Here is a 23,047-nt window from a genome sequence, read left to right on the forward strand (position 1 = left end):
TTTTTAATGAAGAACCTCTCATAAAACAAACAACCAACATTGGTCTTCCTGCTCACAGAACTCAGCCCTCCACCTTAGTTTGGGCACACAGCTTCATTGTTCTCACTTGTTTAATGCCCCCTCTTCTCCAAAGTGTCCCCATGTACACAAGGAGGAAGAGGTTTACTTACTGAGGCAGGGAACGTCAGGTGACCATCCATCTGCTGTGCAAATAATAGAATCCCAGTAGCGTTCTGTGGGCGTCACATAGTTGCCACTACAGGAATAGTAATACCATTGTCCCACAGCGACTGGAAAGTATTCTCTGCGTGCCCAGTATAGGCTCCCATGCTTTATTTCTGGGTATTCACATGGCTTAACTTGCAATAAAAACAAACAAAAAAACCAACATAAATGATGTTTTCCTTTAATAGAATCCAATGAGAGATAAAAGGTTTCCCTAATGAATTATATTATTATTAACATAATTATCCTCATTGCATTAGGGTTTCTAGGACAAGAAGGGTTGTAAACTCAGATGATGTAAAGAACACTTGTCTCTGGTCATATCACGATACGTGCACACGTGGGGTCATCCTGTTACACACCTGAAACAGCACAGTGCTGCCTGTCAGTTCTGTCTAGTGAGTACACAGACACTCTCCTTGTGGTGGTCACACTCATGGAGGTCTGTGTCATGGTGAGGCCAGCAGCCCCTCTTAGGGCATCACACTGTCACTTTCATGTGGACATTTGTCCTGAACTGACATGAGGCCATTGACCTCCAATTAGCATCATTTTGTTTTTCAGCCATGGAGTCCAGCTGCAACATGGACACCTCTACAGGGAACTGATATGTGAACAAGAAGAACATGATGGTCAAGGCAGAAAGCTTCTGGAAAGGGGCCAAAGAAACCTCCCCAGAAGTAAACACCCTGCTGAACTGAGTGGCACTTTGTGACATGTGATGGTGTCAGAAAATCAACTGTGTCTCCCACTCTCCTCCCTCAGAGAAGAAGCCCACTGCCCTCACCTTTGAGTGTGGGCTGGACTCAGGGACCCTCTTCTAAAGGTACAAATGGCTCAGGTGACTGTGTGTGAGCAGGTCATAGATGGCACAGAGGTGTCCTTCTTGTGTCTCAGATCACTCACTCTGGGAATAGTAAGTGCCACTCAGGTTCCTATGGAGACCCCATGTGGTTAGGCCCTGAGGCTTCTGCACCAGCAGGGAGGTGCCCTCTTGGAAGCTGGTCCCAGCTGCACCCAGCCCTCAGCCCACACTCTGGACCAGTGTCCCAGTGCCACCCAGAGAGTGACAGGAACTTGGGGGCTGAGCAGTAACCCTAGGATTGACCCTGTGACCCTGAGTCATGAGAGGGTGGTTTTTCTCAGTCAGTAATATTTGGGGTACATTTGTTACACAGCAGTAAATAACAAATATACTAGATGGTGAATGGTAGCGTGCTTAGCTAATGTTTTAATTTGCATGTTAGAATATTAGTGAGAGAAACACATATTCATACCCACATGTATTTAACCCTAAGTACCAAGAATTAGAAGGTTTAAAGAATACTCATTGAGGCCTTCCTAACCAGAGACTCTAAAAATAAATGAATAAAATCTTTTAAAAAAAGAAATACATCATTTTGAACTTCATTTGAAGTGGCTACTTTGAACAGCCCAGCACGCCTCTGCATCCCCTGCTTTACGCTCTCAGTAAAGGAAGTGTGGGGGCCCTTTCAGTTCCCATTACACTGGTGTTCAACAGAAGTAACTGCAGAATTAGAGTCAGGTCATGATGTGCTTGGAACTTACAGGTGCACCTTGGAGGGGGGTTCCAGCCCATATCGGTGCATTCTGATGTACTGCCTTGGGTGGAATGATAAAAGCCACCTTTACACTGGTATGTGATTCTATCCCCACGTCGGTATGAGGTCCTGTCAGGAATGTAGTGGCTGTTGGCAATAGTTGGAGGATCACATGTCACTTCTGAAAAGAAAAAGGACAGGTGGATAATGCAGAACCACTGCCCAGGAAAAGTCAAGTCCAGGAGAATAGAGTGAATGTCATTTTTTGGTTCTTATCATAGAGCAAAATAGCATTAAATTGAGCACAGACTCACAGCCTTCCCCACATCACTCATTTCCCTCCTCACCTGGCTCACCTGAGGTGTTTGCGCCACCTGCGCTCTTGGATCCTCTTTCCCCAAAGCCATTGCGTCCATGGTGCTGTTCTGTGCATGGGCCTGAGCTCATAATATATGACTTTTGCCCACACTTTCCTCTTCCCTCAACCTCCTTGGCTTCTGAAGTTCTGATAAGAACTGTTCACAAATATCCTGAGTCTCTTCCTCGACTTGAATGCAGCCATGAAATGAATGTGGCAGTAATATGTTTCCTTGTAGGAAGGATGTTTTGAAAGCCACTGTGTGAACTTTTATCTCTTCTTCCCCCTGGCAGCAGTGATTATAGAAGGGCAAGGGAAGACTGTGTCTCTATCTTCTGATTCTTACAATTAATTGCACGAGCAGAGTCCCTTGCAGACCTACATATGAAGTCAGCATGGTGAGGAAATAAAGTTTACTTTGTTGGGCTGATGAAATTTGGGAATATACTTTTCTTACTGTAATAGGATAACCTAGTCCAGGGTTTGGGAGACCTTTTATATGAAGGGCCAGGTAAAAGTCTCTGCTGGCCAGTCTGCTCTGTCTTTGGACTGCAGAAGCTGCTGCAAACTACCATGAGCAGCTGTGGTGCATGGTTGTATTGTATGGAAACTTGGTTTATAAAATGGGGATGAAGGGGATCAGACCTGGCATTTATCTCCCTTGACCTAGTCCACCCTAAGTGATGAAGCTCCTTCTCTGGGTCCTTCTCATCAACTTTTTGCTATATTACAATAGATCATCTCCTAATACGCCTTTTGTGATAAAATGCTATGCCTTTTCCCCCCAATTTAATTAATTCATTTTTCCAGCTCTATGGAGGGACAATTGGCAAGTGTAATTGTATGCATTTAAAGTGTAGAACATGATGACTTGATATAAATATGCATTGAGAAATGCTGATCAACATCGAGACAACCAACCAATGCCTTTTAACTGTTGTAGAAATGTTATATTACCATTTATATTGCTGCCATGTTTCATTTTGGACTCAAAACCTGTGGTGGACATTCAGTATTGACTGAACTCAGGTATATGACCCTAGTTCACTTCTTATTCTATTTCCCATGATAAGGGATCAATAGTCTCATTTTACTCAAGTCACCTAATACAATTGCTCTTTCATTGCTAGATAGTGAGAGTTGCCTTCCTAGAAAGCTACTGAGACTACCAGCTGCAGGTTGCCTAGAGCTTTTGAAAATTTCTTTAACATTAGCTATATCTTTTCTGAACTTAAGCCTTTTCCTATTTTTATATTCAAGCAAGCCTCTCAACCCTTTTATTTTGCCATGGGTTACAAACCATTGCTTATCTCTTCCATCACTCTGACTTTGTCAACCACTTCCCCTTGAATGGATGCTCAAGGAGTTTTAAACTCCTTCTTTCTGCCTTTTACCCAAGTTGAGCTAATGTCTGATCTTTCTCCTATGCTTCATAGCCAAGACTCTTCAAAAGCCCTTTTACAATTGCTCTCTCCACTTTGTTCATTCTTCCATTTGTTTTGCAACCCACGTCCCAGTGGCTTCTGATGTCTCCCCTGCGCGGGCCCTGCTCTGACAGAAGTCACCAAAGGGCTCCACTTCCAAGATCCACCAACTCTTGTATTCCACATATTGCAGAGGCTGGTCTAGAATGTGGGCTCCTTAATTATTTGTTGTACTGAATACATAAAAACCCTTTGCAGAACTTCACACAGCTCATCACTGACTTCTTGAAGTTCTCCAGTGCCTTGCTTTCTTCTGTCGTCCTAGCTCTCGTTATCTTGGCACAAACAATTCCATTTTGTTTAATTTAGTCTCCTTAAGTTAGTCCACTTGTAGCTGTTCCTCTTCCTCTGCTCTACTGAATTCTGGACCCTGCCTGCTCAGGTCACTTCTCCTTCCACTTCCTCCCTGCCCTCTGAGCTGTCAATACAATGGACTGCCAGGCTTTCACTCAGCCAAGCTTAGTTCTGCCACGTCTGCTTTCATGCCCTGTTGCCTCAATGATTCTCTGCTGGGTCCTCTCACTGGTCCTTATCACAGCCCAGAAGCATCATCTGTAAAGACCCTATAGACATGTGTGAATGAATAGTTATGATTCTACTTGAGTATTTACCCTCAACTTTGTTGGCTTTCTCTTCATATTCACTGTGTGATTCAAGACACTTCCATGATCAAAAGCTACTACCATTTATGCTCACAACTTCTTCCATGAGACTCTAATCCAACTCTAATCTGACTCTAATCCAACTGCTGCTTTACATTAGAAGGATTCATGCATATAACCAAAGGCGTATCCAACTTATTACAGGTCCAACTAAAATCACCAGTCTTCTTTCCGTATTTTAATTTCTGACACAGGACCCCATGACAGAAGCCTGAAGTGTACCCCCATTTTCTTCCTCCCATCAACTCCAGTAGTTAAACACTAGAGGTGTAAATATTGCTTATATATCTCCCCTCTCCATACCATACTTCTGCTGTGTACCTTCAGCTCCTACAGCTATTGTAGTAATCTCTCAGTTGGACCTAAATTTATACTCCACTCCACCAGAGTAAGCTTTATGTCCCTGTTGCCAACATGACACAATTAGTTGAGGTACTTACGTATATTAGCAGTGACCATATTAAAAATAATAGAAAACATATACGAGCACCTAAACACAAGTGTTAAGTAAAATATGTCTTCAGTGTTGGATGTTGACACTATCCTCAAAGGAAACTTAAATATGTTAATTTTTTCTCTCACTTTAATCTGCTATGTCCTTCACATTTTCACATTCCCACTGCAGCCCAATTGACACATCTTAGTTTTCACTTTCTGATACAGCTAAACTTAACACCAAGGTTTGCAGTAAAAAGCTACAATATGACGGGGCAGGGGGGCTGGGATGGGAGAAATAGACAAAAAAAACTATACTTGAAAAATAACTAAATAAAATTAAAAAAAATTAAAACTAATCCCCCAAAAAGCTACAATATGAAAAAATTAATCACAAGTGTCGCTAAGACCAAAACAAAGTAATATTGGGAGAATTTTGTTGAGTTGATTAAGAATAGAAGACCTTTTGGTGATTGCTTTCAAGCAGTGGGCATACATCCTTTGAAAAAATTTAATTCTCTACTCTTATAATCTACATTAAAATAAACAGTGCTATCAAAACATTGCCTCTTTCCAAAATACTAATATTTGAGACTGTTAAAATGTGTGAGGCCACACTTTCCTGCTGTTAGGAATAGTCATTAAGATTTGAAATAATTTAATAATTCAGTATTGGCAGTCTCTGCTGTCAGTCAGTAGAAAATCCAGTTTGCACAGGGACTGGCAGAGGTTGGATCGAGAGTGCTTTTTATTGAGCAGGTCTTGGTGCTTTTAATTATTCTTCTCAATGATGTGCTGTCAGAGACTGCCCCTTACTGGGAACGGAGACTGAAGTTTTGATAAATTTCCTTCCAATAAACTCCCTGACACATACAAATCATAGACCAGATGAAAGAAAATTTAAGTGTTTTAGTCTATATTATTTTACTTCAAAACTTCCTTTATTATTTAGTTTCAAATGTCTTAAAGATTTAAGAGAAATATACGTACTTTTGGGGTTCTTCATTGTCAGCAGGTATTTGTCCATTGTAGCAGGGAAATCAGGAGTATGCGGGGTATAGCGTTAGGCACAGAGAGTGAAGGTCATTAAAACAATGGGTAGAGCCCATGGCAGAGGACGCTGACGAGAAGTATGACGTTACCTTTGCAGGAGGGGTATGGCATCCACCCCGACAGGGTGCAGACGGCCTCTGCTCTTTCACTGTAGCTATAGCCTGAGAAGCATTTGTACTGAAGTCTTTCTTTCTCCTTGTACAAGTTCTTCAGGGATGTGGGCTCTCCATGCAGAATTTCTGGTCTTTGGCAGGAAATTTCTAAATAGAAGGGACAACATTCCCAAATGTTTGTGATACATTAAAGGGCTGTGTCCAAGACATAGTTGTACGAAGACATAAATTCTGTTCCCATTGAATAAAGCAGGCGATCAAATGTAAGTTCTGCTTTGACTTAAATGCTTGCTGAACTTACCTGTTACTCTTACTGTTCATTTCTGAAAGAAGTTAAAATTCTGATTACAATTATGTTGCTAATTTTATTTGGTCTAAGGATAAGTTAGTTTTGTTGAAATAAATAGTGGCAATCACATTTATCATATGAAATTGATGTATATAAAATTGAATATAGCCATGAGGCTATTGTGATAAGCATTGTCATGGAGTAACCTGCAAAACTACATATTTCCCTGTTACCAATAATAGAGTGATTATTGACAGAGCTATTAACTATTGATTTTGACAAATAAATTAATTGATCTCATTGTCATTATAGCTCCAAAAAGTTACTGGCCTCTACTTGGGTGGTTTTGCTGTCCTTTTCCTCGCAAACACTTTTTTCCTAGTACGATGGCCACAAGAACTAATTTTCTAGTTTCTATTCTCCCACTTTCCCAACTGCTTGTCCTGTTTGTAACATAATGACCCTTTTTTTCTTGTCACTTCATTGATTCACTTAAAGTCCTTCAGTGATTCCCAGTTCAGCCTGAATGAAAGCCCAATTCTTCAGTACAGTATAGAATTCTTCAGCAGCTCAGAATCTCATACCAGGCCATCTTTGGTCCCACAGTGCCAATCCCTACTTGCGTCTTTTATCTGGGCCTGAAGACAAAGGGGACCAGGAGCTTCATGCTGCTGGATACATTTGGCTACTTCTGCATGAGCTTCTGTTGACTAGTATGGGTTTCCCTCCTTAACTTCAACAACAAGTTCCCATTCTCCCTTTGAGACACTCCAGGCATTAGTCATTCCAGGGAGGGCTCGCTGACCACGGAAATTTACTTGTGAGAGAAGTACACCCTCTCCATAAGCCTCTAGGGTCCACAGTATTTGCTACACCAAATAGAAATATTTACCATTTCTGACTCGAAGAATTAGTTTTGTTAGAAAAAAGTTTTTAAGAAGAGGCATGCTTTTCTCTGCATCTTATTGTAGGATAGACTAGACTAAGAAAGTGTAAACCATTTGGAGAGTTTAGGTAATGTTAGCATATAAACATGGCAGACATTTCTGCCAAAGAAATGCTGGTAAAACCAAAGTATGAGGCTTCAAATAACTTGACCAAAATGCTTCTTTATGAAGGTCAAAATCATCCTATGGGGCATGATGTGTGGGTCAGTAGTTTATATAACAAAACTTTTCAATTGCAATCAACATACAATATGAGATTAGTTTTATGTATACAACACAGCGATTTGACGTTTCTCTAATACGAAGTGCTCACCCTGATAAGTCCAGCACTCACCTGGCACCATACGCGTATGACATTTCATTGGCCTATATTCGCTGTGCTGTACCTTAAAGAATTCTTGTCTGATGGTTTACTCTAGAACTCTATTTTAAAGGCAAAGGCATATTTAATGGATTCAATTCAGTTCAACAATACTTATAACAGGCACAGCCCAAATATAAAATAGCCACTTCTTAGAAAGATTATTTCAAAACAAGGTCATCATGATGCATCACTGGAAATAAATAATAAATCTTTGGCTGTCCAATGTAAGGGAAGCCAGTTCTGTAGGCCAGCATCAGAACGTGCAGCAGGAAAGCTTGCCGCTCTTGTAAACCCTAAGAGCCGAGTACAATTCAATCAGGGTTAGGAGCGTAGACCTCAGTGTCAGGTCACTTGGGTTTGGATATTCGCTCGACTATATGTGCAGGGTAGCCGTGTACGTGTGATTTAACCTCCTTACACTGCAGTTCCCTCGATGATAAAACAGAGGAGCATTTGGCACACAGGGTATGGAAGTCACTTTGAATGTGAAATGAAATGACACATATAAAGAACTTAGAGAAATGCCTGGGAAGTAGGAAGTGTCCAATAAATGCTACTTATCAGCAGCATCATTTAGATTCATTGGGAGGCACAGTGTTTTGAAATGTATACTTTCACGAGAAAACCCCAAATCACTCACATAATCAAATGAACAGCAGGCGTAGCTTACCCACGCAACCTGGTTTTTCTCCACTCCAAACACCATTTTCCGAGCAATGTAATTCTTTAGGGCCAGCAAGCTTGAAGCCTGGGTTACATTCAAACTTTATCACCTGTCCGAAAGAATATTCCTGGTCTGGTCTGAATGCGCTGCTGATAACTCTCCCATTCTCTGGGTCTGTCATTGGTAAGCACTTAACAACTGAAAAATAAATAGGATGTTTTATAATAGAAGTTGGGAACTTTATCATGAAAAATATGCATAGATACATATATAATTATAAGGTCATCAAGATAAGATTGGAGGAAATAAATGTGGGTTGTGTGTTTTTTGTTTGTTTGTTTGTTTTTAAAGCATTCAACATGCCTATTTGCTGGAGATCAAGCCTGCTAAGGGAAAAATAAATAGTAAATTTATCTTTGAAACTTTTGTATGGAAGTGGATGAAGGAGAGTACTACTTTGACTACCAGTTTATATTTTTATAGGAACAAACGAGTGCTTCTTAAATAACTGAGAAATAGACAGCTTGGAAGAATGAAATATAAAATTTCCACTTCAGTCTCACACTCATTAACACTGTATTCCTAGAGGTGTAACGGCAAACTTTTTTGACTGTATTTACTTCAATAGGGAAATAGGTTTGAAATTTCCTTTCTCTTCCACATCAGCGTTCAAAATAATTTGAGTGCTTCTTTAGATTTTACGTAATATTCCCCAATAGCTCTTAGGTTATGATGCTCAAGCTTCACTGAACAGTGAGGTGACTCAGGACGCTTGTTAAAATGGACAGGTGATGGCTATGTCCCTGCCCATCACCCCACAGATGTCCCTTCAGGAGGTCTTCAGTAACCCAAATTTCAGTTTTTAACTTGCGCCCCAGGTGGTTTCCCACGCAGCTGCTCTCTAAAGCAGGGGTCTCCTCTATTTTTCATGACCACATTTCTCTGCTTCTTCCTTCCTTTCCTCTTGTACTCCTTCCTTACCTTTCTTTCTGCACCTTTCTCTCACCCTCTCTCTTCTCTCCTCCCCATGGAATTGGGAAACCCTATTCTGACTGATCTTGTTTATCTCCACGATGAGCAAGTATTGGGATTACTAGCTCAAATTCTGGAGACAGGATGGGCATTTCCCCATTCTTACTGCCTGCTTTCTGGCTCAGGAAGAAGGGGTGGAGCTCTCTCTTACTTCCCCTGTCTTTCCAGAGAGACTAAGCCCCCAGGAAATTCTCTCTGGCAGGCAGGAAGGGAGAGAGTTCTCAGCTGGGTTCCCCACCCTGGCTGTGCCCAGAGATCCTGCTGGGGTGGGGGGAGGGGGGCGGTTTGGGGGTGAGCGCATCATTACTCATACTGCGATTCTGCTCTTCAGGTTAAAGAGTGATATTTGTGTTCTTTCTAGAGGTTAGAATCCAAAAGGAAGGAAAAATAAGTTTTAGGTGTCCTAGGCTCTAATACTTTAAATATTAGATCAGATGAGACTGTGTTCATATTTGGTTATTGAAACACAAAATCATGCAGTAGTAAAAAGGTTGGCTATATACTCTATATTATGTTCAAAACCATAAAAATAATTTGAGTAAGAAATACTATTTTTCGGTATTTAGCACAGATGTACACATTCCAGCAAATGTATTTGCAACTATCATGCGGTCAATGCTTTGTGATATGAAGATACTTTTTCAATGTATACTTTCACTTTTAAAATGCCTGTTTTGTGCTTTACAATAAATGGTATGGACCTCCTGGGTCAAAAAAAAAAGAGAAATATTTGATTATAGACTTTAAGGATATTTTAATGTAAGACATTGCAAACCATCTGAGGTATTTTCAGAATTTGTATCTACCTTCACATACAGGGATGTCGTTGGTCCATCCATCAGCGTCACATTCCCGGAAATTAAATTCACCTATCATTCGGTACCTGAAACCCAAAAGTAACAGGGACATCAGCGGATGTGTGTTTCTGTGCAGTTTTAAATTTGATAACATTCTGCACGGTCAACTTCCATTTCAGGGGAAGTTAAGAGCATATGCGTTTTCTTCTTTTGCCATCTCTTTCTGTTTTGAACTCTTATGTCTTTTTTATCTTTCTTAATTTTTTTTCCTTCTTAAGAAAGACCCATAAATGCTCAGGGAGATGACCTGGGAATAATCTTGGTCCTTGGTCGATGGCACAGATTCACTGTTTCACGCACAGTTTGCTGTTGTTTTTTCTTTGAGTCAGTTAACTCCTTCCACCTAGCAATGTAATAGGCTCCATGAGTTGTCACCCAAAAGAAAGACAACCATAAAGAGCCAGTAACCAGCAGACAACCCTATGGTCCCCCTCCTCTAGCTTTCTCCTGTCCTCCAAGACGGTGACGTTTTCTGCTCACTTTGGGCCTTTTACACAGTCAAGGACAGTGCCCACAAAAATTCCTTAGTGTGAGATGTATTGTCGGCGCTTGTCCCCATCCCCATCCTTGACATTCTTTCTGGAGCGTGGCTGTGGAGCCCAGTCTGCTTACAGAACCCATGCAGTGTCGACTTTATCTAATTAGTGCAACTCATCAAGCCAGCCCTTAAAATCTGAAGTTCTCTATGTGCAAGGAAGTTCCTTGAGATGGCTGCAGAATGGGCAGTCGTGGCGAGAGGTCTCAGATCCAGGGAAAGCGTCCTTCTCTGAGTTACAGTGGAGGGCTGTGAGCCCAAAGCTGGTGTCCCCAGAATAAATAATGGGAAGGCATTTTGATAACCACAAGAGAGAGAGAGTGTTGGGAAGGGCCTTTGATAAGTTTCTCAGAAATTCGACATAGACAAATATGTTTCCTCCATCTGCAAATAAGGATATACAGTCCCGCTCATTGCACAAGTAACACAAATAAGCTCTCTTCCTCCAAATATACCTTGTCTTTCTTTGATTCTTGTTGGTTTGTTCCTAGTTCTCTCAGGGAAGGAAATATTTCAATGAAATTAAATGCAAACCTCAGAAGTCAAGCATCTGAGCCTCAGGCTTAGAAGGAGGCAAAGGCCTTGGTTATTCCAGGTTCTCCTCTCTTCTCTGCCCAGAGGAAGCAGGTTTCCTGGTTAACAGTTCCCACCTACAACGGAGACCCATCCATTTCCCCCAAAGCTCCTTCAGCAACTCCACACAATTCTACACAAAACCTTGCAGAATCTGTATGCATGGTGGGGAGGGGAAGAGAGAAAGCCTGTACACACGTGTACTGGTAGGGTGGGGGCAGTGAGGGTTGTGTTTCTGCCACCCCAGCTACGAGAAACACCAGAACCTTTGCAGGGTGCCTCCTTAACTCTTCCGACCTGTAAGACAGTGAAACAGGGTTCCCACCCTGAATCTCCCCCTAAGTGCCTGGTATTCAGCTAAATAGGGATTCAGTGAAGAGTGGGTCAGTGGGGACAAGGGGCCTGAGGTCAAGTTTACTGGCAGGAACTATGGATATAGTATACGCCCTCTGCCATTAGATCCCACAACTGGGTCAAAAGGCTTACACGCCCTCAGATAGGTCAAACTCAAGTAAAATTTAAAAACGGCGTACAATACTTCCTTTTGTTGACCTTGGGTGACCCAAGAACTTCTTTTTGCTGACAAATATCTGGTCCTGTTGGAGTCCCTGGCTGAGTGAGAAGACCATTACTTTCCAGGAGCCTGTCACTGAGGACACCCACAATTCATACAGGGTGAAGGGGGTGCAGGTGAGCAGAGCAGAGCCAGACTTAGAAGTAAGCAGGCCACTCATTTCTTTACCACATTCTAAACACTGCTGGGTGCTGAGCGGCAGGGGCTCTAAAGTCTGGGAGTGTTCACTCTTGTTACCAGGTCAGAGGTGGAACCTGGAAAGACCAAACGAGCCTGGACTAAAGGGGGCACTTTAGAGGTACAGAGAGGAGGGAGTGGGGGAGTGCAGCCCACGGGGTCTTCATCTTGCTGGGCACGTGTGGTACAGTCTGCAGTAATGACTGAAGACTAAATCACGAGATTTAACACTTCGAGGGTGTCCACGGAGTCCCTGGCAACCTCAGGGCTTCCAGTGTGGGTCTCGTTCACTTCCCCCACCGACCCTGTGTTGCGCCCGGTACATTTCTGCTTTTATAAGTGAGGAGATGGGAGTGAAGTGGGATTTTGGAAAATGCAACCATTTGTTGAGTGGCGCAGTTCTGGAATGCGGGTTCACTCCAAAGCCGATGCACCAGGAAGTCAATGGGGAGAGGATAACAAGACGTCGTTTGTAATCTCTTGGTGCTATTTATATTGATGCGATGAGCCTGATTTCTCCATGTGTGAAACGTTCCTCGAAACCAGTTTGTGGCTTGGCTGGGGATAACAGGGGACAGTGGGCGGTGAGGAGGTAAGCCCCTGTGCACAGATTCTCCTGAAAACCGGAGTCGGACCTGAGTCAATGAGGATAAACACAGCAGCATTTGGGGGCCAACATGATAAGAATAATTTATAGACTGTGGGACCTTACAGAATAGTTATTATTATTTCAGTGTAAAAAGTCTTGCTTTTCTTACAGTTTATAAGATTTTACCAAAACAGGTAGCAGGTCACATAACTCTTCACCATTTCCTCTGTGCCCGACCCGCTGCATCCCCGTAATATCCCGCACATCACAGAATGGGCTGAGGACTCATTGGCATGAACCCCTGTTTATACTTGTACTATTTTCCCAGCCACCCCTCTAACACAGTTATTACAATTCATCGTAACTTTTCAATGTTGAGGAGATAACATGGTATCCAGATATAATCATTTCCACTATTTAATTTTAATTTGGGGAGTTACGTGCATGCTGCCCGTACAAAGGCTCATAGAAAAATACAGTAAGCTTAAAAATATACATTAGGACAGTTCTGATTGATCATATCAGGTGTGGTTACCTCAGTCACAGACATTGTTTTATATTGACTACTCACCCCTCATTGCACGTATAAACCACCTTGGCACCGTATTCAAAGCTGTCTCCTATTGCAAGGTCGAATGAGCCAAAGGGTGTGTCTCCAGGGTACCCACAGGGCTTTTCTGAAATGAAGAAAAGGATACAATAGCAGCATGTAGTGCAGGAAATGCATTGTACGTGGAGAGGTCAGGGACAAGGATGTTTGATATTATGTTAGAGGAGAGAACCAAAGCCACGGAAAAGTCACAAATGGCAAAGTCATTATTTGAGAATTGAACCTGTCTGTAGGTTTTGTTTTTGAGTTTTGGAAGATTACCACTCCCTTGTTAAGAATAAATGGCAGTGCTGTGTTTTGTATTGAATTGGTAACATTGATATAACTCATCTCATATTGCTGCAGGAGGGAATATTCAGTATTTTGGCAACTAAAAGGTTTTGTAAATTAAAAAAAAAAAGCATGGCTGGGATTATATCCTAAGATTCCTGAGACACCAATCCAAAAATATGCATGCACCCCAATGTTCATAGCAGCAAAATTCATCATAGCCAAGGGCTGGAAGCAACCTAAGTGCCCATCAGTAAATGAGTGGGTCAAAAAATTATGGTACATTCACACAATGGAATACTACACAGCAGAGAGAAAGAAGGAGCTCCTACCCTTTGCAACAGCATGAATGGAACTGGAGAGCATGATGCTAAGCAAAATAAGTCAGGCAGTGAGGGTCAAATACCATACGATCTCACCTTTAACTGGAACATAATCAACAAAAGGAAAAAGCAAGCAAAATATAACCAGAGACATTAAAATTAAGAACAATCTAACAATAGCCAGAGGGAAGGGGAGAGGGGAGAGAGGGGAGAAGGGTATTTAGGAACTATACTATAAAGGACACATGGGTAAAACCAAGGGGGGAGGTGGAAGCAAGGGAGGGAGGTGGATTTGGTTGGGGTGGGAGGTAGGGGTGGGGAGAAAGTGCAGACAACTGTAATTGAGCAACAATATAATAAAATAAATAATTAATTTTAAAAAGGGGGGAAACAAACACAGGTCACTTACTTTGGCATATTTTCGATGGGTTGAGGTCCACCCATTGCCCTCCCTTGCACTGCATTGTAATCACGCCGTATGTCCTGAACCCAGGGCGGCACTTGTATGTGGCCTTCATGCCCTCTTGGTAGCTTTGTTCAGACCAGGAACCCAGAAGAATTTCCCTGTCTTTTTTTGGAGGAGGACTTACACAATCTGCAGATGATGGAAGCAGAATAAGGGCTTAAAGTAATTATTTATGCTTAGGTTCTTTTTGGTTTTAAAAATATCTATATGGTTATACATCCAGCCAGATTTTACAAATATATACAAGCTTACAGGACTTGAATCTGCATAAATTTGTAAGAATAGTTCTGGAATAGAATGGTTCTTTACTACCTTGTTTTCACTGATGCACCACAGTGGGACAATATTTGCTGGCCACTAATCTAAGTTGTGAAGAAAAAACAGTGAATGAAAAAAGACACTGTGTCTGCCCCAGTAAGGAAGTGAGTTATTAAATAAGTAGTCAGAGAGATGTAGATAGATGAGTTTTCTTTACAAATATAAAGCATGGTGACAGGACACACAAATATATGGAAACATTTCAAATAAGACAGAACACGATGGAACAGGGCCATCAATTCTGATAAGAGTGATAAAATTCTGGCAAAACTGATCACGATATAAAAAAGAGAGAAAGCGCCAATAACCATGATGTTGAATCAGAAAGGGATTCCTTTAGAAATCTTGTAAATGTCAAAAAGACTTTAACAGCCCTGGCTGGTGTGGCTCAGTGGATCGAGTGCCTGCCTGCTAATCAAAGGGTCACAGGTTCAATTCCCAGGCGGGGCACATGCCTGGGTTGCAGGCCAGGTCCCCAGTAAGGGGCGTGTGAGAGGCAACCACACAGTGATGTACCTCTCCCCCTCTTTCTCCTTCTCTTCCCCTCGCTCTAAAAATTTCACAATAAAAAATTTTTAACAGAATACTGATGAAATAGATGCATTCCTAGAAAAAAATGACTTAAAACTGACTCAGAGAGATTCTAAAACCTCAAGAATTGTAGAACCAAAAAGTAGAAAGAAAACTCCAGCATCCATTTATAGAATTGGTTGTATTCATCTGCTACTTTTATAAAGCATACAAGGAGAAATAAACTAGTTATTAAAACCCGACCAGGGTAGTTGAAAAAACAAAGAAGATAATGATAGTAAAGGACTTGAACATGCATTTTACCAAAGAGAAGAAACCCAAGAGGTTCATAAACGTATGAAAAATTGCTCCCGCTGAAAATTAAAACCATAATAAACCTTGAGTAAAATAACATGATTGGTAAATATTTAAGAAGTCTCAAAAAATCTGACCACTGGGAAAGAACGTGGAGCCCCAGAGACTGATGGCAGGGAGGAAAGCCAGAGTCGCCGACACAGAAAAGCACCCAGCGACTCCCAGCACAGCTGTTTACCCCCCAGAGATTCCATTCCCAGGATTACATCCTCCTGGGCAAGGGAACCCGATTTCTAGCACGGGAACCCATAGCCACGTGATTTTCTTAACAGTCAAAAATGGAGACAGTTTCCATGCTCATTAACAGTTGAACATGTAAAAATGTGCAGAATATACGTGCAGTGGAATGATATACCAGTTCTACAAAACGATGTGAAAAGAAAAAAATAATCACATGAAGTAAAGAGATGGAGAGGTACAGCAACTGCTACAGGGTTATTTAATCTATATAAAATTCAAGAACAGACATATATATCAGGAATGAGTACATAGGCTCTGAAACTATTACAGAAGAGCAAAAATGTAATGACCATAAATAGTAAGATAACATTTTCTTCTAGGAGGAAGGTAGGGGTATTAATCTAAAAGAAACCCACAGGTTTTGCCAAACATTCTACTTCTTGACAGGATGATTATACTTAATTCTACCATAGTACAATCGTATTTTATTTACACATGCATTATATTTTACAATGAACACGGAATTAATGGAATCTGCATGTACAGTATGATTATTTTGCAAAAATTAATTAACTGAATGACTTATAAAGAGAACACAGAAAAGTAACAAAGAAGCTCATGCCCACTGCGATTATTGCTCATATTTTTAATATTCCCTATCACTTAATTTACATATAACTACCCCTGGTGTTAGAATGATTACATTAGTAAACTCCCAACACATTACTTTAAAAAATGGCACATATAAAGACACATAGTTATCAGCACACATATTTATTGGTATTTTTTCATCCCTAAACTCCTTCCCTGACTTGGTTTTAAAACCACAATTTAGGACTTCCGCCAAGATGGAGGCATAGGTGGAAGCACTGCCCCTACTTGCACGACCAAGTTTAAAAACAACAAAGTTTTAGCAACAAAAACGCAGCCAAACCACAGAAAATTGAACTACACAGAAGTCTGACAACTAGGAACCCTTCAGCCAAATTGATAAGAGGGGCAGAGCCAGCAGCAGAGCGGGGTTCAGCAGGAAAGATCCACCCGACTGACCCGGGCGCGAGACCCAGGTGCGCCAGCAGCTGTGGGCGGATCCCAGGTGTGGAGTAGCGGGTGGACCCACTGAGGGCTGATCACTGTCACACATTCGTGCGCTGATAAACCGGTGAAGGAGTGAGCAGTGAGACGGACCGCCCAGGCCCCAGCAGCAGGAAGCAGCAGAGGAAACCGCCATTGTCCCTCTCTGACCCCGCCCCCACATACGGCATCACAAACCAGTGACCTGGGTGGCCCCGCCCTGGTAAACAACTAAGGCTCCACTCCTCATACTTAACAGGTGTGAACAGACCAAAAATGGCTCAAGAACAACTCAGAGCCCCAGAGCCCATAAATCTAAGCAATGAAGAAATAGCCAAACTTTCAGATGCACAGTTCAAAACACTGGTGATCAGGATGCTCACAGAACTGGTTGATTTAGACACAAATTAGAGGAACCTATGAAGGCTAAACTAATTCAAGTGAGTGGAAATACACAGAAAACCAATAGTAATGGAAAGGAAACTGGGACTCAAATCAAAGCAGTGGACCAGAAAGAGGAAAAAAAAATGGCCAAACAGAAAAGGATGAAGAAACAAGAACTCAAAAAAATGAGGAGAAGCTTAGGAACCTTCAGGGACATCTTTAAATGTTCCAACATCCGAATTATAGGGGTACCAGAAGGGGAAGAGGAACAGCCACAAGTGGAAAACTTATTTGAACAAATAATAAAGGAGAACTTCCCCAATCTGGCAAAGGAGATAGACTTCCAGGAAATCCAGGAAGCTCAGAGAGTCCCAAAGAATTTGGACCCAAGAAGGAACGCACCAAGGCACATCATCATTACATTAGCCAAAATTAAAATGAAGGAGAGAATCCTAGAAGCAGCAAGAGCTAAGGGGACAGTCACCTACAAAGGAGTTCCCATCAGACTGTCAGCAGATTTCTCAAAAGAGACCTTACAGGCAAGAAGGGGCTGGAAAGAGGTATTCCAAGTCATGAAAACCAAAGACCTACAACCAAGATTGCTCTACCCAGCAAAACTTTCATTTAGAATGGAAGGGCAGATAAAGTGCTTCTCAGATAAGATCAAATTCAAAAAGTTCATCATCGCCAAGCCCGTATTATATGAAGTGTTAAAGGGACTTACCTAAGAAAAAGAAGATAAAAAAGATGAACAGTGAAAGGACAGCAAACTCACAATTATCAACAACCACACCTAAAACAAAAGCAAAGTAAAAGGACAGCTAGATCAGGAGTGAACCATAGAAATGGAGATCACATGGAGGGTTAGCATCAGGGGAGTGGGAGAAGGTACAGAAAATAATTAGCATAGATGGTAGGTAGAAAATAGATAGGGGGAGGGCAAGAATAGTAGGGGAAATATAGAATCTAAAGAACTTGAGACACGTGGTCATAAACTAAAAGGGAAAATGGTGGGGGAGGGGTGGGCAGGGTGGAGGGGAATGAAGGGGGGAAATAGAACAACTGTAATGGCATAATTAATAAAATATATTTTAAAAAGTTACTTAGGGTTTTACTGAAGAAAAGATTCCTCTCTTACAGACATATAATCAGTTGTTTTGCCACCAAGTTATTAAATCTCTGTATAAAAAATATCATATAATCCTTAAACATTTCTACTACTTTAGTATGATACAATATTACGGCCCTATGAAGATAAACTATCTTTGACTTTGTAAGAGTAGCTTTTTTAGACCTGTATGAACATAATACCCAACATATTCTAAACTATGAGAGGTAAAGAAAATAAAAAGGATTCTTTTAAAATTTAAAAAAACCCACAGTTTAACTTTCTATTCCAGAATTTCTTTTTAAAGGGCAAGGGAGAAATACAATGCACGCAGCTGGATCTCATCACAGAATATAAGCATTATGAAAACATTTTGCAACATTTTATAGAATAGAAAGCTCCATGTGAAACTACATTTTTATGTGATAAATACTATTTGTGTAGGATTCCATAGGTACTAGTTTTCCTCTGAAGTTTTTGAATGTTTTTAGCACATTTATGTCTGGGAACTTTGTAATAAATGATTCCACAGCAAAGTTTTTGATTTTTACAAGTTAAATAAATATACCTTCTGCCACTAGATGGTGGTCATACCCTGCCATAAAACCACAAGAACAGCCTGCCACCTCTGGCCTGCCGAAGCAAGTTTTTCATTTCTTTTTTACAACTTTAATGTTCCTGTTTATTTTTAGATAAAAATTTTCTGTTGAATTACAGACTCATTAGAGTGTTTTTCACTTTGAATGTTCAGACTCACTTCATGGCATTCAGATTATTAGTAAAATAAATAAGTTAAATTTCAAATGTAGATGCCTATATTGTGAATAGAGAACAATTTTCCACGAATATAGTAAGATTTTGATAAACTTGGTTCCTATTCTGTTCCTAAGCTAATACAAGAAAAAGGTAATACAATTTTTTATCACTTAATTTATTTGATTTAAATTATGGTTACTAATATAGTGATCCTACCCAAAGAGGAACCCAGACACTAAAACATTCAGCCCATTTATTTGCTGGCCCGAGGCGACGTATTTTCCTGTTGGTTATGGTTATATTCCCAGACTTACCCTTCTAATTCTTGACTTTTAGAATTTAGTTCATTGTTTTTAACAACCAGAGATAGAAGACAAAGATACACATCTCCCATAATCTTCCCATCAGCTTTTTTTTTCAGTGTTTATTCTGTGTTCTAGAGTCAACATTTGCTCCTGTTCCCTTTCCTCCCAGAGCTCCCAAGTTCATTACTCCCTTCACTTCAAATAGTACTTGAAGCTCTGTGCTTCTTTCAGGGGCTTTAAATGGCATCTCTTGACCCCATAAGAAAAGATATGTCACCTCTGGTCCATCTGTGATCTTTCTGTGGCTCTCTCCACGGTCTTGGCTCTGATGACCCTCATCTGTCTGTCGCCTTGACGGTGGAACATTCTCACCACAGACTTCTGATGGTTGGCTTTGTCTCATCTTTCTGGCTGTCTTTAAATATGATTTCCTTCACAATGTAGCTTATGATTCATAATTATTGTTATGTTTACTAGAATTTCACTTATTCTCCCATCCGCACGTAGGTTCCCTGAGGATAAGAACCCCTTTGCCCTGTTTTTTATAGTGGGGGGGGTGTTTCATTACTATTCTGCGCTTCTAATATCAAATGTACCTCCTGTCTGGTTTTGGTCTGCTTTTTAATACTTTGAGCATTAGAAACTCATGTCATACCAAAATATTTACAGGAATGATTCACTAAATTGTGTTATAACAATAATTAAACCGATCTTATGACACAACTTTTATTTGCCTGCATCGACAAATAGCTAACTGTTCAAGCTTTTTGTCAGGAAGTTTCAAGTAGAAAAACAGTTATTGGCACCGATGTACACTAACATCATTCACTTGAATTAAATGAGAGGAAACTATTTTCAAAAGCATGGAAGCATCTTTTTGAGGTAGGATTAATCTGAAAGCTATTATTATTATTTTTGAATAGCCATCACATCTCCCAAGTACTAGTTAAGGAGGAAGCTAAGCTTTCTTAGGTGGAAGTATTGACTTGGATTTAAACAATGAGTACTTCATCTTGTGTTTACTCAGTCCATTAAATGATAATTCATTTCTTTCTTTGTAAAACACTACCTGGGTGAACTGTTTATTTACTTGGTCTGACTTTCTAATTTAAAATTATTCAGTCTATAAATAAAGAGTGTGAACAGATTTGGCTATTAGACTGGAATAGAATTTATTTTAGTTTAGTTTGAAATATAAAATATAAATATTTTTTATATTTTAAATTTTATTATTTTAACAGATAATATAAAAATTTTGGTCAAAGGTAAGAAACAAATACACTTGATATTTTAGTAATCAGTATTTACCTAATTTTCTACTTTCAAATTTTAAAGGGGTATTATTGACACGCAAATACAGAAGTAATTACTTGTTTTCAGTGCCTATATGTACATATATAAACTATTGTTTCAAAAGTATCCTTAATCAAATTAAATAAATCACAATAAAGTTATACACTTGATAAAACCTAATCAAATTTGTTCCACATTTCTTTGGTAAAATAAAGTGGGTCTCTTTGTTCAATTAATCTATTTTTCTAAAATTATTTTGGTAAAAAATAGCAGATTCTACTTTTTAATTAGCCTAATTCTAAACTTAGTAAATATTAAAATATATTATAAGGCAAAACTAAAAATTTAAAAACAGATAAATTAAGAATAGCAAAAATAGATATTTTATATTAAATTTCCTTCCTATCTTTTCATTTGTATATATGCATATTACTTATATATGCATGTATATGATATGATCCAACTCACTTTTCAAAATAAGAGATATTCTGGTTATTTTACAACTAACAAAATAATTAAAAGTAATTTGGGAAGTAATATAAATAAGTACTCATGTAAATAAAATATTACTTACAATAACATTTTAAAAATAAACTCTAGGAAAAGCAGGAAAAACTATGCTGCTTTAAATAAGCATTTGAAGAAATGAATTTGCATTTTACAAAGTTAAACAGATGACTATACAATTTCTTTTTAAAATGTTAATCGTGAAAAAGAGCATAACAATTTCTCATCACAAGCCTGACACACTCCTCTCTCCTCGTTACGCCCCTCACAAACCAGCTTCGCAGACACTGCCTCCCTCCACTCTCTCCATCCAGTTTGGGATTTTCACCTTCCCTGTACTTCCTTTGTTTACCTCCATCACAATACTTTATATGATAAAATCCAATATGCTAATTAAATGCAATAATCATTCTTTTGGTTTTCCCCACTAAGTGACTATCTTTTGGAAAGTGCTAGTCAGCCAGTGAGCACAGTACTTAGCAGTTAATCCAGAAATAATCGTAGAATGAACAAATGAATGAATGAATGCATGAATGCATGAAGCTAGCTCGGAACCTTTCCATTGTATCTGTTGTCTGCTGTGGACAACCTGTGGAAGGGCATCGTAGATGGAAGCAAATGTAAAGGACGAGCAGGGAGGACACAACATTGAAACCTTAGTTGCATGGACTCAAAAAACTGTAATATCTATAACCCACTGTCCAGTCTTGTTCACATGCCCTAAGTTTGAATTTATGTTGCACTTTCTAAAGTCATAAATCAATTTTGCTTAAAAATACCTTGTGGGAACCTTTAAAGGAACATTTTTATAATCTCCTTTCAATCCATTATATTTCTAGTTAACAGGGGTTATGAGAAACTTGGCTCTCTCCATTAAAATGTCCAAACAAATAAAAGTACCCTGTCAAATCTTTTATTCTCCTTTCCCTTTATTTTTTTGTGTGGTTTTTTTCTGTTTCATTATTTTCTCAGAACCATTTTCATGTTTCCTTATCATTTTAAGCTAAAATCTAACAAATTTTTCCCTCATTACACCATGTCCTTTTCATGCACTGTGTTCTGAGACCAGTTACAGTTGTTAAGAAATGGGTCAAGTGCACATGAGTGAAGAGAATGCAGAATGGATTGGTTGGCAGAACAACACAACCAGGCAGGTGGGGGAATGGGTGTGGGGTGAGGAGGAGGAGGCCATGCTGGAAAGAAGGGAAAGTGGTAAAGGCAGTGGGACCATCTGGGTTTGACCAAATAAAAATGGATCAGTGTAGACTCTGGCTCCAGCCCTGGCAGTCAAAGGTCAATAATGAAGAATCTCTAATAACCTGGGCTTCAATTTCTATTTGGGAACTTGCTTCTAGCTGAGAATAATTTTAGCAACACTGAAACCATTCAGTTCTACTTTACCATTTTCCACAAGCATGTGAAGAGTAGATGCATTTCCAGGACATGCCTACCCTTAAATAACAAGGCTTGCTTTGGTAGGTCTCCACCCCATCTCAAACGGTGTCCTGGACCACTGCATCTATTGGATCTAGGCTACCTGGAAATACCCATCTTCCAGAATTGCTTCGTCTGGTTCTTACACTGCTTCTCCTCCATTTCTACTTCCCCCCACTAAAATTGTTGCAGGAAAGTTGTCCACTTGTAATAATTCACAGAAAACTAATTTAGTTTCAGAATTCTTTTGCAAACAAGGAATAAAATGGTCGTTCTGTAGTCACGGAAAATTCACATCATTTCCCTCTACCAGCTGGTGCATTATGGATGCATTTGTCAAAGCCGTGACACTAACTTGAGTGTTGTTTAAACATCACAGCTGCACTTACCCTGTTCGGAATTAGCCAGATGCATAGTCATCTCCCTGTGACATCTATAGGGACCAGCTCACCGGCAGAAACTGATGTCACACTTCAACACACACTGATGGCATACGCCATTTGAAATTGATTACATCAGCACAGAATTTAAACTCCTTCAATTTTTATCACTAATACTTTGTTGCAGCAAGTCCTGACACTTCAAATTGCACTTTGTAATCACTTAAACAGTTTATCCAACTTGGCTCGATTCTTGAGGTT

The 23,047-nt window shown here is 40.0% G+C and overlaps 1 protein-coding gene across 1 annotated transcript in view; it reads right to left on the reverse strand.

Moving 5' to 3' along the window:
- Nucleotides 1–23,047, reverse strand: part of CFH (complement factor H) — a 46,406-nt gene that overhangs the window by 21,613 nt on the left and 1,746 nt on the right. The window contains exons 2-8 of the mRNA XM_053667278.1: nt 14,106–14,291; nt 13,065–13,170; nt 9,995–10,071; nt 8,163–8,354; nt 5,869–6,039; nt 1,795–1,968; nt 171–359 (exon numbers count right to left, since the gene is read on the reverse strand). Coding sequence (XP_053523253.1) covers nt 171–359; nt 1,795–1,968; nt 5,869–6,039; nt 8,163–8,354; nt 9,995–10,071; nt 13,065–13,170; nt 14,106–14,291 — 1,095 coding nt within the window. The remainder of the gene's footprint in view (nt 1–170; nt 360–1,794; nt 1,969–5,868; nt 6,040–8,162; nt 8,355–9,994; nt 10,072–13,064; nt 13,171–14,105; nt 14,292–23,047) is intronic.

Source organism: Artibeus jamaicensis, unplaced genomic scaffold, assembly GCF_021234435.1.
Source record: "Artibeus jamaicensis isolate MK-2021 breed Jamaican fruit bat unplaced genomic scaffold, CSHL_Jam_final contig_467, whole genome shotgun sequence".
Classification (NCBI taxonomy): domain Eukaryota; kingdom Metazoa; phylum Chordata; class Mammalia; order Chiroptera; family Phyllostomidae; genus Artibeus; species Artibeus jamaicensis.